This window comes from Marmota marmota, unplaced genomic scaffold (assembly GCF_001458135.2).
Source record: "Marmota marmota marmota unplaced genomic scaffold, marMar, whole genome shotgun sequence".
Classification (NCBI taxonomy): domain Eukaryota; kingdom Metazoa; phylum Chordata; class Mammalia; order Rodentia; family Sciuridae; genus Marmota; species Marmota marmota.
In genome coordinates, this window is record NW_026000241.1 from 407,519 (window position 1) to 421,101 (window position 13,583).

Sequence of the window (13,583 nt, forward strand, 5' to 3'; positions counted from 1 at the left end):
TCATATGGTATGTGAATTCTATCTCAATAAACCTGTTTAAAAATACTTAGCCAAAGCCAGTGCTATAAGGCCAGATACTGGGGGACTGAGGCAGGAGGATGGTGGTAAGTTCAGCCCAACATCTTACCCTTGATTCAAGTCACCTTGAATCTAACCTCATTTCAACTGATCCCGTGATCAACTCCCCAAACTGCCAAGCCACTTGCTCGGTTCACCCCACTTCTGAAATCCACCTTAATTCAACCCAACAGCCAATTCCTGATTCTCATCTCATTTTTTAGTTCTTTAAATTTTCCTTTATTTATTTATTTTTAGGTGCTGGGGATTGAACTCAGGGGCACTCAACCACTGAGCTACATCCCCAGCCCTATTTTTTTTTTTTTTTTTTTTTTTTTTTAGAGACAGGGTCTCACTGAGTTGCTTAGTGACTCGCTGTTGCTGAGGCTAGCTCTGAACTTGCGATCCTCCTGCCTCGGCCTCCCGAGCTGCTGAGATTACAGGCGTACATCACTGCCGTGGCTCTCATCTTGTTTTTAGTTTAACTTCCCCATCCCCAGCCCCTACACCCCAGTGACTTCAAGCCACAGCTCCTACCTGTCTCCCCAGCCCACAACCCACCCGCTGACTTGCCACTCAGATCTTTGGCCTCTACTGATTTCACCTCAACATATGACCATGTCTCCTTATCATCTCTCCATTCCCCGGCTCAGGGCAGCCAGAGATTCCAGCACTGATCAAAGCCAACATGGGAAGTTGGGTATCTTCAACTTTTCTTCCAGGATTCTGGGCTAGTAAACACGCCCATGACTTCCAGCGAGTGCCATTATAATTAACCCCCCCAAAGGGGTACCCCTAATTGAGACAGGTGGGGGCAGGTCCTTCCAGTGAGACAAGAGCTGAACCCTAAGAGAGAGGCGGCCGAGGCCGGATGAAAGACAGAGACGGGACACAGTTCCGTGGTTTATTCTCAGACTTGAGATGCCAATTTTGCCCTAGGGGCCTGGGATGGGGAAGAGTGGGGTTGTGCGGGAATCTCTCTCATCATTTCCCAGCCTTCCTGAAGAGGAAGCAGATTAAATATACAACAGAGGGGCTTTTCCCTTTTAATACACACCCGGGTATAAATAGGGCAGCACCATTAGGATCCTGATTCGTCCCCACCATCTTGATCCACAAACCACCTGGCATGGCGAGGTAAGCTTGGGGGAATGGGAGGTGGGGGCTGGGCTGAGGCAGCAAGGAATACACAGCTCTGTCCAGGGAAGTCCAACTTCCCTCTGTAGTCTGACTTCAGTCCCTTCACTGTGAACCCACGTGGGAATGAGAATGAGGGAAGAGGTCCCAGATGGGATCAGGAGACATCCAGTGCTTAACTATGGGGCAGGGGAGCACCAAGGAGTGTTGGGGGCACTGACTGAGGGGCGGGGGCGGGCAGAGGGGGGCATGTGACTCAGAGTTAGAAGCTCACTGCACAGGGGGTTCATGGGTAGGAGTTGAGGGGTGAGTGAGATGGAGGAGAGGAAGGGCCAGAATGCACCTGCGCCACCCGGAAGGGGGGAACGCCTGAGCCCTTGGGCCAAGGAGTCCATCCCTCAACCCCCAAAAGGGAGGAGTATTGTTTGACCTTGACCAGCGGAGTCACACCTCCTGGCTCGGAGTCCCAAGAGATGATAAATACGGTGGCTTCAAAGCCTCAGCACCAAGTGGGCCCCGTCCAGGGCTCCCTCGCTGTCCTTCCCACCCACTAGACTCTCAGCTGCTGAAGCAGACAGGCCCCAGTTCAAACCCAAACTTCTGGTTCGTCTGGCCAAAGTCAAGGGCGGACACGTCCCACAGGGGCAGAAAGCCGGCTCGGGAAGAGCTAAGCTCCAGGAGGGTCTTCGCCTGTCCCTTCCGGAGCTGACGAGAGAAGACAGAGCCGGTGGTGAGCGAGGAGGAGGGAGCAGCAGCCTCTCCTCCCGGTGCGCTGCGGGCACCCCTGCTCCAGCCCCTTACCCGGCAGCCGTCGTGGGGAACTCTGATGCTGGCCGCTGTCGTCTGGTTGAAGGACAGCTCTTCCCCATTTGTGCCGAGGAAGCGCAGGGAGCGGCCGTGGTCCGCCGCAGCTTCATCCAGCCAGGCCACGGAGTTCTGGCAGGAGTAGGTGAAGGTCTGGCGGGCCACGGCGCTCAGCAACTTCAGGAAGGTCAACTGCACCACGTTCACCGGGGACCCATCGGCGTCCACGTAGGAGAACTGAGGTGGGGCAAGGAGCCAGGGGTTCCGATAGCCAGGTTCTCAGAAGAACCCACCTTCCAGAATCTCTGCCCACCGACATCTCCCCACATCCCCACCTCTAGGGCAGCCCCAACCCCCGGCCTCAGATCCAAAGTCGAATCCCAAGCCCCCTCTTCATCTAGCAGATCACCAGGCCTGGCTCATCGGACTCCCAAATCTTGGCCACTTGTTCCACCAAATCTAGGCTTGTAACATGCTCGAAGCTAGGCAGAACTCAGAAATTCTATCTAGACCATGGCTCTTGTGAGCTCCTGATTCACACAGCCAATAGCTCCCCACATTCTGTATCTGCTCTAATCAATATGGCAGCCATATGTCCAATGGCTGTAGGGCTATTGAGTATTTGAAGTATAACCAATACCACACAAGGAAGGAATTTTTTTACTTTGATTTTTTTTCTTTTTTAAATTCATAACTAATAACTGAGTCATAATCCAATTACCAAAAAGCTTATGTTTAGAAAAAACTGAGTATGCAAATCTGTTTTTCAACTGTTTTCAATGTTGAAATCTAAATATATTCAAGCATTCCCAATAAAATTTAGCCTCCAAACCGTGATGTTGTAAGTGTGAAATTTGCACCTGATTTTAAAGAACTAGTTTTAAAAATGCAAAATATCTTAATTCTTTATGTCGAGACAACAATTTTTGGTATATTGGCTTCAGTAAGATTATTGTTAAAAGGTAGCTAGCTTGCAATAGCTGGGGTAGTGACACATCTTTTTGGCTTCTTTCTCATCCCTGCATCCTGATGATTTCTGGAATCACCTCCCAGATAGACGACTGGCAATTGTACTCTTGTCTTAGGGTCTGCATTTTGGGAACCCAAACCAAGGTTTGCGCTCATGTTATTACCATAGCTTTGTTTATTTTCTCAGAGAATATCAGCCTCGTGAAGTCGGGTTTGCTTCTGTTCCCAGTGCTCAGTACATGCATATTCACTATGTGAACAGCTTCCAAATTGAACCCAATGCCCCACCCCTCCCTCAAACTGACTCTTCATCTCAGAGAAGAGTCTCATCAAACAAGAGTCCCCCAGGTCAGGAACCTGAGCATCATCCCATCTCCTCCTTCCCTGCATCTCATCAGTCACCAGGTCCTATAAACTGGAACTCTAGATACCCTTCCAAGTCACGTCCTCTCTGCACCCCTGTGGCTCCAACTCCAGTGCAGACGCCCTCCTCTCTCCTGAACCAACACACCAGTCTCTTTCGGGGACTCCTGGCCTCCAGTCCGCACCTCATGCCACCCCAGAGGCATTTTTCTGACAGATATTGAATCGGGGTCCCCTTCCTCACTCAAACACATTCCCTGGCTCCCCTCTGCCCGCAGGTGCCTTGGTCTAGCCCTCGCCTGCCGCTTCATAATTCTCCCAGTCTCTAGAGCAGGGCAAGTGGCTTCCTCTGGAAATTCCCCAGACCCCTCTTGACTCTGAGCCTCTGCATATCCTGGCCCCTCTGCCCAGAACATTTGTCCTTGTCCTCCCTAACTTGCTCACCCAGCTCATGTCAGGCTTCAGATGAGCTGTGACCTCTACCAGGAGGCCCTCAGGCCCTGCTCAGTGTCTGCTTTGCACTATGCACCACTCCCCTGCCCTGGCGCCAAGGCTCTGCCCAGGGATGAACTGCTGGTCACACACCCGTGCTGCCCCCACTCCAACCTGCAGTCACCACGGAGACAGAAGAGAGTCTGTCCTGTACACCTCGCCCCTCAGAGCCCCTTCCACACCTCCCTAGGCTGGTTCCCATAGGCTGCATCTTGCCACCCCACCGTGGCCTGGGGTGACTCACCTTCTTTCCTCGGCGGAATGTGCTGTACCAGTTTCCAGGCTTTTCCTTGGACCAGGAGGCCAGCTTCACCTGGGTGAAGGTGGGAGGGTCACTGCAGCAGCCGCCTGTGGTGCCCATGCATTTACCCCGGGCATCTACCTCCTCACACCGCAGGCTGTGGACTGAGGGTACCTCAGGCCGAGCTCTGGCCACGGGGTGGGCCCAACCCATCAACGAGAGGGACGAAGGGGCTTCTGCCCCTGCACACTCCCCAACCGAGGAGAGTTGGGAATTGGGGAATGGGTACCCCGGCTCCTCGCCCTCGAGGGAAACTCCTGCTGTCGTCACTGTTCCCTAGTGGGACGGAGCCCTGGGTCCTCAATCACACCACTTTAATGCCACATCCTCTCCTGGATGCCTTCCCTAGCCGCCCCGCTTCCCCTCTCCTCCCCTGGAGCTTCCTGGCTCAACTCCTAAATAAATGGCTCATCTCAAATCTCTGTCTCAGGGTCTGGATCTGGGAAACCCAAACCCTGTCCTTAAAGATTCCCTGGAGTAGCTTCTCTTGAAGCCATCGAGGCCCACCAAGACGCCTGCTGAGAGACCTGGTCCTGCACCTCAGCCCCCCTAAGTGGGAGGTCTGCGCACGTCTACAGTCCCATCCACTGGGCATCTGAGCTCCTGCTAAGCCGGGGACCTGACCACTCGAAAATGCCAGCACATGTACTTATTGACACTTGGGCAGGCTGCGGCTGCGACTAGTACTGACCAGCCAGCGCGTCGGGGTTAGTAAATGTCTCCTGGTACTGGCATCAGTACTACCATTGCCCAACCATCCTGGGCGGGAGGGACTTTCTCGAGCTCCATTCTACGATGGAGAAACCAAGGCAACAGATCAGAATTCCAACCAGCACTATTTAAATACTGATTTCTTTGGGGAGGTGTTCTTATCTGTCTTCCCTGTTGAAAGTAAGCTCCATAGAAATCGTGTTGTTTTTTTTTTTCCCCCTTTTTCTGTGTGTCTGTGGATCCCCTGGGGGGAAGGGAGCACAGAATCGAGAACCTGGGCGTGTTAGGAAAAGGCTCTACCACTGAGCCATGAACCCAGGCCCTGGATTTTTTTTTTTTTTAATATTTATTTTTTAGTTGGACACAATGCCTTTATTTTATTTATTTACTTTTACGTGGTGCTGAGGATCTAACCCAGGGCCTCGCACATGTTAGGCAAGTGCTCTACAGCTGAGCCACAGCCCCCGCCCCCCCTTCTTTTTTTTTAATGGTACTGGGGATTCAATTCAGGGGCACTCGACCACTGAGCAGACAGGGTCTCACTGAGTTGCTTAGTATCTTGCCGTTGCTGAGGCTGGCTTTGAACTTGGCATCCTCCTGCCTCAGCCTTCTGAGCTCCTGGGACGACAGGCAGGTGCCACCCTGCCTGGCCAGCCCCTGGATTTTGGATCTTCTGTTGCAGCTCCAGAGTCAGATAGGACTTGGTGTGCAGTAGGCTCAATAAATGTCATTTGAAGGGAGGATAAGGTCAGGGGTGGAGGGGACAGTAGAGCAGAGGCAGCCCTTCCGGTGGCAAAGCGAGACAGTGGGGAACACTCACCACCTCAAACTTCTTGTCGGGATAGAGGCAGGTCTCTCCTCCAGCCGTGAAGTTGCAGAAAACCCTGAGCGCATCCTGGGCGCATCCCTGGTTGGGGTCAATCCAGTATTCCCCTGCCGCAGAGCCAACGGGGCGGATGAGCGGAGGCAGGACCCCGCGACCCCCTTGCTTGTTCAGGGAGGGACCGAGAGCTCACCATCTGGCAGGTGCGGGTGGTTGCGGTGCAGCTCGTGGCACACGAGGCCCGGGCGCTCGGCCGTCCCTGGAGGTCGCCGCAACTGCTCCACCTCCACACTCAGCGACTTCAGCGAGGCCAGCACCTCCTCCAGGCCGCCCTCGGGGTCCCCCACGACTGAGCGCCGGCGACGACGCAGCCCATACAGCTCGGATGTGGGACCCTGGTGGGGGGGTGAAGGAGAGAAGGGCAGAGATGAAGAGGACAGGTGAGGCAGAGAATTGAAGGAGGGAGGGGTGGGGAGGAGCAGGAAGGAGGAGAGAAGCGGGAGGAGGGGCAGATGAAATAGGGGACCCAGGATGGAGGTGGAGACAGGTAAAGATGGGGAGAGGCAGAGGAAGTTGGGGTGGGCGGGGCACAGCCCAGGGAGACAGGACCCAGGGAGACAGGACCCAGGTCGGAGCCCCCACAAGACCCTCCTGGGACTGTTACAGAACTGCCTTCCCCGCCTGCGTCCCTAACTGAGCTCTGGGGACCCAGACACAGTCCCTGCCCTCCCCATAGGTCTGGGGCACAGCCCTTGCTCCCTGGGGAACTCACCGGGGGGCCTGGGGGACCTGGAGGTCCCCTATCTCCACGGGGACCAAGCGATCCCTGTAGGAAAAAGTCACCTTCAGGTGAACTCTGTCCATGGAGACCCCTTGCCATCAACACACACACATACAGCCCCAGGAGGGACCCACAGCGTTCAGCGCTAAGCATAAGACACACATTTTCTTTCCATATTTTCACATGTCTGAAATCAACATCTTAACGTCTTTGGCAAGCCATAATTTACTTGGCAGAACTGTTTTCTTTCATAGCAGTTTATAAAATAATGGTGCCTCTTACAATTGATGGCATCTTAGATTTGATGAAATATAACAGTAGGTGTTGGATAAATATTTATTGAATGCATGATTGAGTGAATAAATAAATGAATGAACTCGCGGCAAGGAGGGTTCTGGTGAAGTGGAGGGAGGTGGGGAGCTGGGGTGTGGAAGACAAGGGAACAGCGTGTACTCACCGGGGACCCCTTGGAGCCCTTCGGTCCCAGAGGGCCCTGGAAGATAGACACAGAGAGAGCTGGGGTCCTGGCTTCCTGCCATGGTGACCCCACCCCACAAACTCCTCCATACTCACCGCCACGCCTGGGGGTCCAGGGTGGCCCAGAGAGCCAACAGGACCAGGGGACCCCTGCAGAAGGGACATTAGGGTCAGTATTAGTGGAATGCAGCCTTATTGCCCAGATATATTCCCCTTAAGACCAGGAACTTTAGACAAACCTATGATTCCTCCAGGGAGATACCCAGGCACCAAGCACAACCTCTGACCTGCAAGCCCCAATGCATCCTCCACTTTCCCCACACATAACCCTCATCATTCCAGATCTGGCTTCCCCAGACCCCATGCCCGTCTCCACACAAGCCCTGACCCCACCCCCCACTTTGAACATATTCTCCCATTCAGGGCAGGGCACACACTCACAGGGTCTCCCTGGGGGCCAGGGGGCCCCTGCACGCCTGGCAACCCCCGATCCCCTTTCTCACCGGCCTCCCCAGGGGGACCGATGAGGCCGATTAATCCAATGTGGCCCTGGAGAACAAACAGGGATGAAATAGGGGAGGTGCTGGGAGATCAGAGCCTAGGGGTGATGAGCTCAGAGGAGAGGGCACCCCAACCTCCCAGCCCTCAGGCCAGAAAGGAGGGAGGGGGGGTTGTGTGGAGATGGTGGAGAGAAGGGTCCTTACCTTCTCCCCCTTGAGGCCGGCATCTCCCTTCAGCCCTGGTAGGCCAGAGGGCCCCTGGGAGGAGGCAAGGGTCAGCTGGTCATTCTCAATGTGAAATCTCATGGGTGCTTGGGAAATGGTCTCTAGGGAGACTACCCAGATCTCAAACGGGAACTGCCAGGAAGTGGTTGTGGGTGCGTTGGGCGATGGGGGCGGGGATGCTGGGAGATAATGAGGGGTTGCTTCATGGATGGCCAGTACGAATGCTCTGTGGTAAGAGTGGGCCGTCAAGATGAGTGGTCGGTACAGACCATTAAGATGGCAGATCAGTGTGGGGAGTCAGTGTAGACCATCAAGATGGATGGTCAGAATAAGATGGTCAGTGTGGGCAGCCAGATGTGGTCAGGGAGGGGTCGGCCTGCACCATAAGCACTGCAATCACTAGATGGTCCCTGGATGACCGGTGTGGCTCTCAGAGCTGGGGCCTCAGGAACAAAGAAGTCTCTTACCAAGGGGCCTGGAGGACCCATCAGACCCGGGGGTCCCAGGAGGCCTGGTTCACCCTGAGGATGAAACAGAACAGGGGTAGGCTATTCCTGCCAGAACCCAGGATGGACGTGCCCACTGCCCACTGGGGTCGGCGACTCCCAACTTTGATGATTCCAAGGTGGGTGCAAACCGCCAGGAAGAGCCCAGCCCGCTCCTGCCCGCGTCTCTACCACACTCACCACAGGGCCAGGGATCCCGGGAAGACCATCAGGGCCCACACGGCCAGGGGGCCCGCGAGCCCCCACTGGGCCTGTCCTCCCTGGAGGCCCATCGGGACCTGGCTCCCCCTGAAAAGGGCAAGGGGCAAGGCAGAGGCAAGGAGAGTCAGAGGGTGCTGGCCTCCTGACCTCCACCTGAGACTCATCACCGTCCCCTGCCGTTGGCCCGGCCGTTGGGGGCGAGGCCCGACCCTCCTGGGCCAGCACTCACCTTGGAGCCTTTTTCCCCCTCTTGGCCTTCTCGACCCATGCGACCCGAAGGACCCTAAGGAGGGAAAGAATCGGGAGGGGCCTGTGCGGTCAGGTGAGGGCTCGGGGTGACCGGGGACTGTGGGTGGGCGGGGCCAGCCTGGAGCCGGGGCCAGGAGATGGGTTGTCACTCACCCTCTTTCCAGGGGGTCCGGGGGCACCTGGTTCCCCGGAAGCACCCGGCGGCCCCTGTAGAGATGGTAGCGGTGCCAGAGTCATTGTTGGCCGGCGCTGGCTGGGCATGAGCCCAACGTCCCCAGCACCACCCCTCCTCCTCTGCCAGCGCCACCTTCCCTGACCCCCACTCACCGGCCCCCCAACATCACCAGGGTCTCCCTTCTCTCCTGGGGTGCCATCAATGCCCTGTTTGGGTGAGAGGAGGCAGTGGGGGGGTGAGGGAGAGGTCACGGGGTGCGTGGGGATTTTCAGGTGGGGCCTGGAGGGTCGTGAGGGTCATCCCTCCACTGACCTCGGCCAGCTCTGGGGAGAGGGGAGAGATGGGGACAGGAATAGGAACAGGCCAGGCTTGGGGGGAGGGGTTATACCCACCGGAACTCCAGGGTCTCCTGGGGGCCCCAGATCTCCGGGGAGCCCCGTGGGGCCCTGGAACACAGAGTGATTCGTATCACGTCTCTGAATCACGAGGAGCCATTCACTTATTGAGCAGATAAAGCGTCCCGGTTCTGGTTGCTAGGGCCACATCAGTGAACAGGCACAAACCCAGGCCCCGCAGAGGGACATCCCAGGGTTTAGCGGGTGCAGGCATGAGCTGGGAGTATCCCAGGTGTCATGGCACTTCACCCATAGCCTTGGAATCCAGACTGCCAGGGCTCAGGGGACGGGCCAGCAAGGGTGGCGATGGCGGGGCACAGGTATCCAGAACCTCCTGTCCCCCACCCCAAGCCCCACCAAGATGGAAGACCGGCCTCAACCTTCGAAGGCCCCATGTGGTCCCACAGCCACCTGAACCCTGACTCAGCATCCGCCTTAACCCTGACCTTCCATCACCATTAGAACCACTCAATGTGACGTCAGCCTTTGCTGCACACACTGAGGAGATGACCCTGGCATTTCTGTGTTTCATTCATTCAGTCAGTCTGTCAGCCAGTCATTCAGTCTGTCCGTCATTCAGTCATTCATTCATTCAGTCAGTCATTCATTCAGTCATCAGCCTGTCAGTCACTTCATTATTCATTCATTCATTCATTCATTCACTCAGTCATTCATTCAGTCAGTTATTCATTCAGTCATTCAGTCAGTTATTCATTCATTCAGTCTGTCAGTGAGTTTATCAGTCTTTCTGTCCTTCCTTCCTTCCTTCCTTCCTTCCTTCCTTCCTTCCATCTGTCAGTCAGTCAGTCTGATCAGTAAGTTGGAAGGACCCTGGCCAGCAGCTTAGGAACAGGTTTGAGTGGCCTTGAGCGGCCCCTGCCCTCTGCCTCCCTCCCCGGCTCACCGGGTTCCCTTTGGCTCCGTCCTCTCCAGGTGGACCTTTCTTGCCTGGGGGTCCAGCAGCCCCAGATGGACCTGAGTCCCCCTTTTCACCAACTTCACCTTTAGGCCCCTTTGTGGAAACAGAGGTTAGAGGTCAGGTCAGAGGTCAGAGTGGACCAGACTCTGCTGAGACCGAGGGTTAATATCCTGGGTTTTTCCGCAGTCATAGATCCGACTAGCCCAGCTACCCAGGGGCTAGAGGGCAGAAAACCCTAGGACTTATGTGAGCCAGGGGCATGGCTGGTCCAGTTGCCTGGCCATGGGCAAGTCAGTGTCGGCCATGTGCTGCTTCAGAGTGAATGGGAAAAGGCCCCTCCGGGCAACTCATTCTCAAGTCAGGGCTCAGCCGGGATTTGAACCCCCAGCAGCCCCTCAGCCTGCACTCTTGTGCAGTGTACGACCTGTACAACTCTACACTGGCCCTCTGTGAGACCTTCTAGGGGCCGGGCCTTTCATTAAGATAACCTGGATGTTCATAGCCCAAGGACTGCCCAGGGTGCGAGTGCCACATCACACAGTCACTCACTGGGATGCCTGGAGTTCCTGGGGGTCCTGGGTCTCCGGCATCTCCTGGCTCACCCTGCAGGAGGCAAAGTGAGAGGGGGAGGTCCTGGTCATGGCAGGTCGGGAGGGACACCCAGAGCAGTTGCTCACAGCGAGAAGAGGTGATGCCGCCTCCTCCCCTGCTCTCCTCACCTTCTCGCCCACAGCACCTGGCTGACCAACTCCTCCAGGTGGCCCCGGAGGGCCCTGGGGAAACAGCAGAGGGCAGAGGTGAGACGTGGAATCCCGACAGCCGTCCTTGGAAATGGGTGTCCTCCCACCTGAGTCCCCCCAGAGTTCTCACCTCTGAGCCACTGGGACCCTGGGGACCCCTGGGACCTGGAGCTCCATGGGGGCCCTGTGGAAGGACCAGAGAGTGCCCAGTGACTCTCACAGCCCCCCAAAAGGCTGCAGACACCACCCTTGATTTTGATGACCTGTGTGACCCTTAAAATGACAACGGGCCCTACAACCCCCAAGTGGACCTAAAGGCCACCCCTACCCTTGGGGCCCCTCCCCCGCTTTCCCTGGGGTCCTACCATGGACCCGACGTCTCCAACCTCTCCCTTCTCTCCGGGAGGGCCTGGCAGCCCCTGTGGACCAGAACAGCAAGGTTAGAGAAACACGGCGGGAATCGGAGGTGCACCCCCAAACTCAGACACCCACCTGCAGGCCTGGGGGGCCAATCAGCCCCACAAACCCTCGGACTCCATCATCTCCCTTCTGCCCAAAGAGGCCTGGGGGTCCACGGCGTCCCTGCGCTCCGTCGGCTCCCTGGGAGGACAGAGGCAGGGCACAGGGGCATCTGGACCAGGTTCAAGGTCAAGGGTCAAGGTTGGGGTTAAGACTTGGAGTCAGGGTTGGAATTAAGATTGGGAAGGATCAGGGTTGGGCGTGGAGTTGGGTTTCAGGTTAAGGCTGAAGTTCAAGGTTTTGAGATGGCCGTAGATGATGAGCCCCGTCTGGAGCCCAGGTTAAAGACAGGGCAGGGTCCAGATGGGATGGGGGTGCGTTTCAGGATTGGGTTTGAGGTTGGGGCCTGCTGTGGTTTGAATGTGCCCCCTCAAAGCTCATGTGTTGGAAGCTTAATCGCCAGGTTCCTGTGTGAATGGGGTTTGGAGACGGGCCCTGGGAAAGTGATCAGGGTTAGATGATGAGGGTTGGCCCATGATGGCCCAGGTTGGCCCACATGATCTGTCTCCCAAGTGCTGCCCTCCGCCAGGTGACGAACAACCCTTCAAAGACGCCAGCCCCAGGCCCTTGGACTTCACAGCTTCCAGAGCCACAAGCCCAGCAAACCTCTGTGGCTGTGTGTAGGGTGCTTGGGATGAAACCCAGGACCCGTGCACGCCACGCCAATGCTCCACCACTGAGCTGCCCTAAACTCTACCCCAGCCCCCAGAACTCTTTTCTTCATAAATTACCAGGTCTCCGTTAGTCAGCAACAGAAAACTGACTGAGACAGGCCAGAGTCCAATTCCAAGTTCAAGTTCAGATCTGGGTTCAGCAGAGGTCAGGGGGGGTGGAGGGTAGGACTAGGCTATCTTTAGTTGGCATTTAAACATCAGGTTTGAGTTTGGATTGAGGTCAAGGTCATGAGCAGGGTTGAGGTTGGGGCTGAGGATGGAGGTGAGTCCACACTGGGTGTCGGCGGCATTGGGGGTAAACAGGGTTGGGTGGAGACTGGGACTGGGTCCTGCAGAGGGACACTCTCCCTTCCTGTCAGGGGTCACAAAGCTGGGAACACTCACCGGGGGGCCGGGGAGTCCTGCAGGACCCCGTATCCCTGTTGGTCCTGGTGGGCCCTGGGGAAGGGACAGATAGAAAATCCTCTCAGTTCCAGGTTGGAAGGGGGGGGCCTCTGGAAATGTCAATCAACACTTCCCCACCCACCCCCACTTAGAAACTTCCCTCCCCAGGAAGCGACGGCTCCAGTCCCCAACCCTAGGCCCCAGCCCATGGGGTCAGGGACAGGTGTCCGCCTAAGCCGGGCCCATCAGGATCTTGGCCTGGGTGTCCCCCGGGGCCCGGGCACAGCTCTGACGCTGGTTACTGGAGCGGAAGTTCTGGGGGAGGCTGGGAACAGAGCGTCCCCAGGCCCAGCAGGGTCACAGCAGAGGGACGCCCACGCCACCAAGGAACAGGAGAGGAGGGGACCCCCGATGCCTTCCCAGCTCCCGGGGCCCTGTCTCCTCGTCTGTGGCCCCTTGACCGGGGCAGCTGGGTAGAGGCGTGGACACGGGGCCGGAGGAGGCAGCCCACCCCCCACGCCGGCCTCTCCTCCCCCCTCTGAGGGCCACCCGTCAGTGGGTCCCCACTCACCGCATCTCCCTTGTCGCCTTTGCTCCCCTTGTGACCAGGGGGACCCACTTCTCCCTGCAGAGAAAACAGGGTGAGGGAGGACCCAGCCTCCTCCACCCCAGCCTCCCCGACCGGCCTCTCTGTCCCCCTCACCTTGTCCCCCTCCTCTCCAGCAGGTCCAGCAGCTCCGGGGGGTCCCTGAAGCCCCAGGGGCCCTGGGATCCCATCTTTGCCGGTGGGGCCGGGGGCACCTCGTTCTCCCTGTTGGGGAGAGTGGGGGTCAGGGCCGGCATGTTCCTCGGGAGCCGGGTCCTGAGACGCTGAGGGTTGGTGTGGGCAGGACACTCACCGGGGACCCCTTCTCTCCTGCAGGACCAACCGGGCCTTGCCCTCCACTTTGACCGGGAAGCCCAATACCACCTGACGGGCCCACAGGACCCCGCTCACCGGGAGAGCCCTGCGGACGGGAAGGAGGGTCAGCGGTCACGACAGCAGCAGGCTTTTCACGTCTCCATGCCGGACCTGCTGTCCCCAGCATCATACTAACCTGCTCCCTGCTCACCGCAGCCAAGGGCGCCCTTGGGCACCCAAGTCCAGGCACGTCCCTTCTTCCCCATCACCCTCCGTGGCT

At 57.1% G+C, this 13,583-nt stretch overlaps 1 protein-coding gene across 5 annotated transcripts in view; it reads right to left on the reverse strand.

Moving 5' to 3' along the window:
* Positions 1-947: 947 nt before the first annotated feature.
* Col5a3 (collagen type V alpha 3 chain) overlaps positions 948-13,583 on the reverse strand; it is a 34,870-nt gene continuing 22,234 nt past the window's right edge. For 2 of the 5 annotated variants that reach the window (XM_015488980.2, XM_048794704.1), the window contains 26 exons: positions 13,302-13,409; positions 13,106-13,213; positions 12,974-13,027; positions 12,403-12,456; positions 11,318-11,425; positions 11,191-11,244; positions 10,956-11,009; positions 10,805-10,858; positions 10,635-10,688; positions 10,071-10,178; positions 9,164-9,217; positions 8,924-8,977; positions 8,750-8,803; positions 8,577-8,630; positions 8,327-8,434; positions 8,108-8,161; positions 7,620-7,673; positions 7,357-7,464; positions 7,012-7,065; positions 6,896-6,931; positions 6,430-6,483; positions 5,851-6,052; positions 5,655-5,767; positions 4,067-4,135; positions 1,996-2,235; positions 948-1,899 (listed from right to left, as the gene is read on the reverse strand). In XM_015488980.2, the coding sequence (XP_015344466.1) occupies positions 1,753-1,899; positions 1,996-2,235; positions 4,067-4,135; positions 5,655-5,767; positions 5,851-6,052; positions 6,430-6,483; positions 6,896-6,931; positions 7,012-7,065; positions 7,357-7,464; positions 7,620-7,673; positions 8,108-8,161; positions 8,327-8,434; positions 8,577-8,630; positions 8,750-8,803; positions 8,924-8,977; positions 9,164-9,217; positions 10,071-10,178; positions 10,635-10,688; positions 10,805-10,858; positions 10,956-11,009; positions 11,191-11,244; positions 11,318-11,425; positions 12,403-12,456; positions 12,974-13,027; positions 13,106-13,213; positions 13,302-13,409 (2,211 nt within the window). In that variant the 3' untranslated portion in view covers positions 948-1,752. Of the gene's footprint in view, positions 1,900-1,995; positions 2,236-4,066; positions 4,136-4,757; positions 4,914-5,654; positions 5,768-5,850; positions 6,053-6,429; positions 6,484-6,895; positions 6,932-7,011; positions 7,066-7,356; positions 7,465-7,619; positions 7,674-7,909; positions 8,017-8,107; positions 8,162-8,326; positions 8,435-8,576; positions 8,631-8,749; positions 8,804-8,923; positions 8,978-9,163; positions 9,218-10,070; positions 10,179-10,634; positions 10,689-10,804; positions 10,859-10,955; positions 11,010-11,190; positions 11,245-11,317; positions 11,426-12,402; positions 12,457-12,973; positions 13,028-13,105; positions 13,214-13,301; positions 13,410-13,583 lie in introns of those variants that run through there. The other 3 variants (XM_048794703.1, XM_048794705.1, XR_007344240.1) reach the window with 3 other exon arrangements.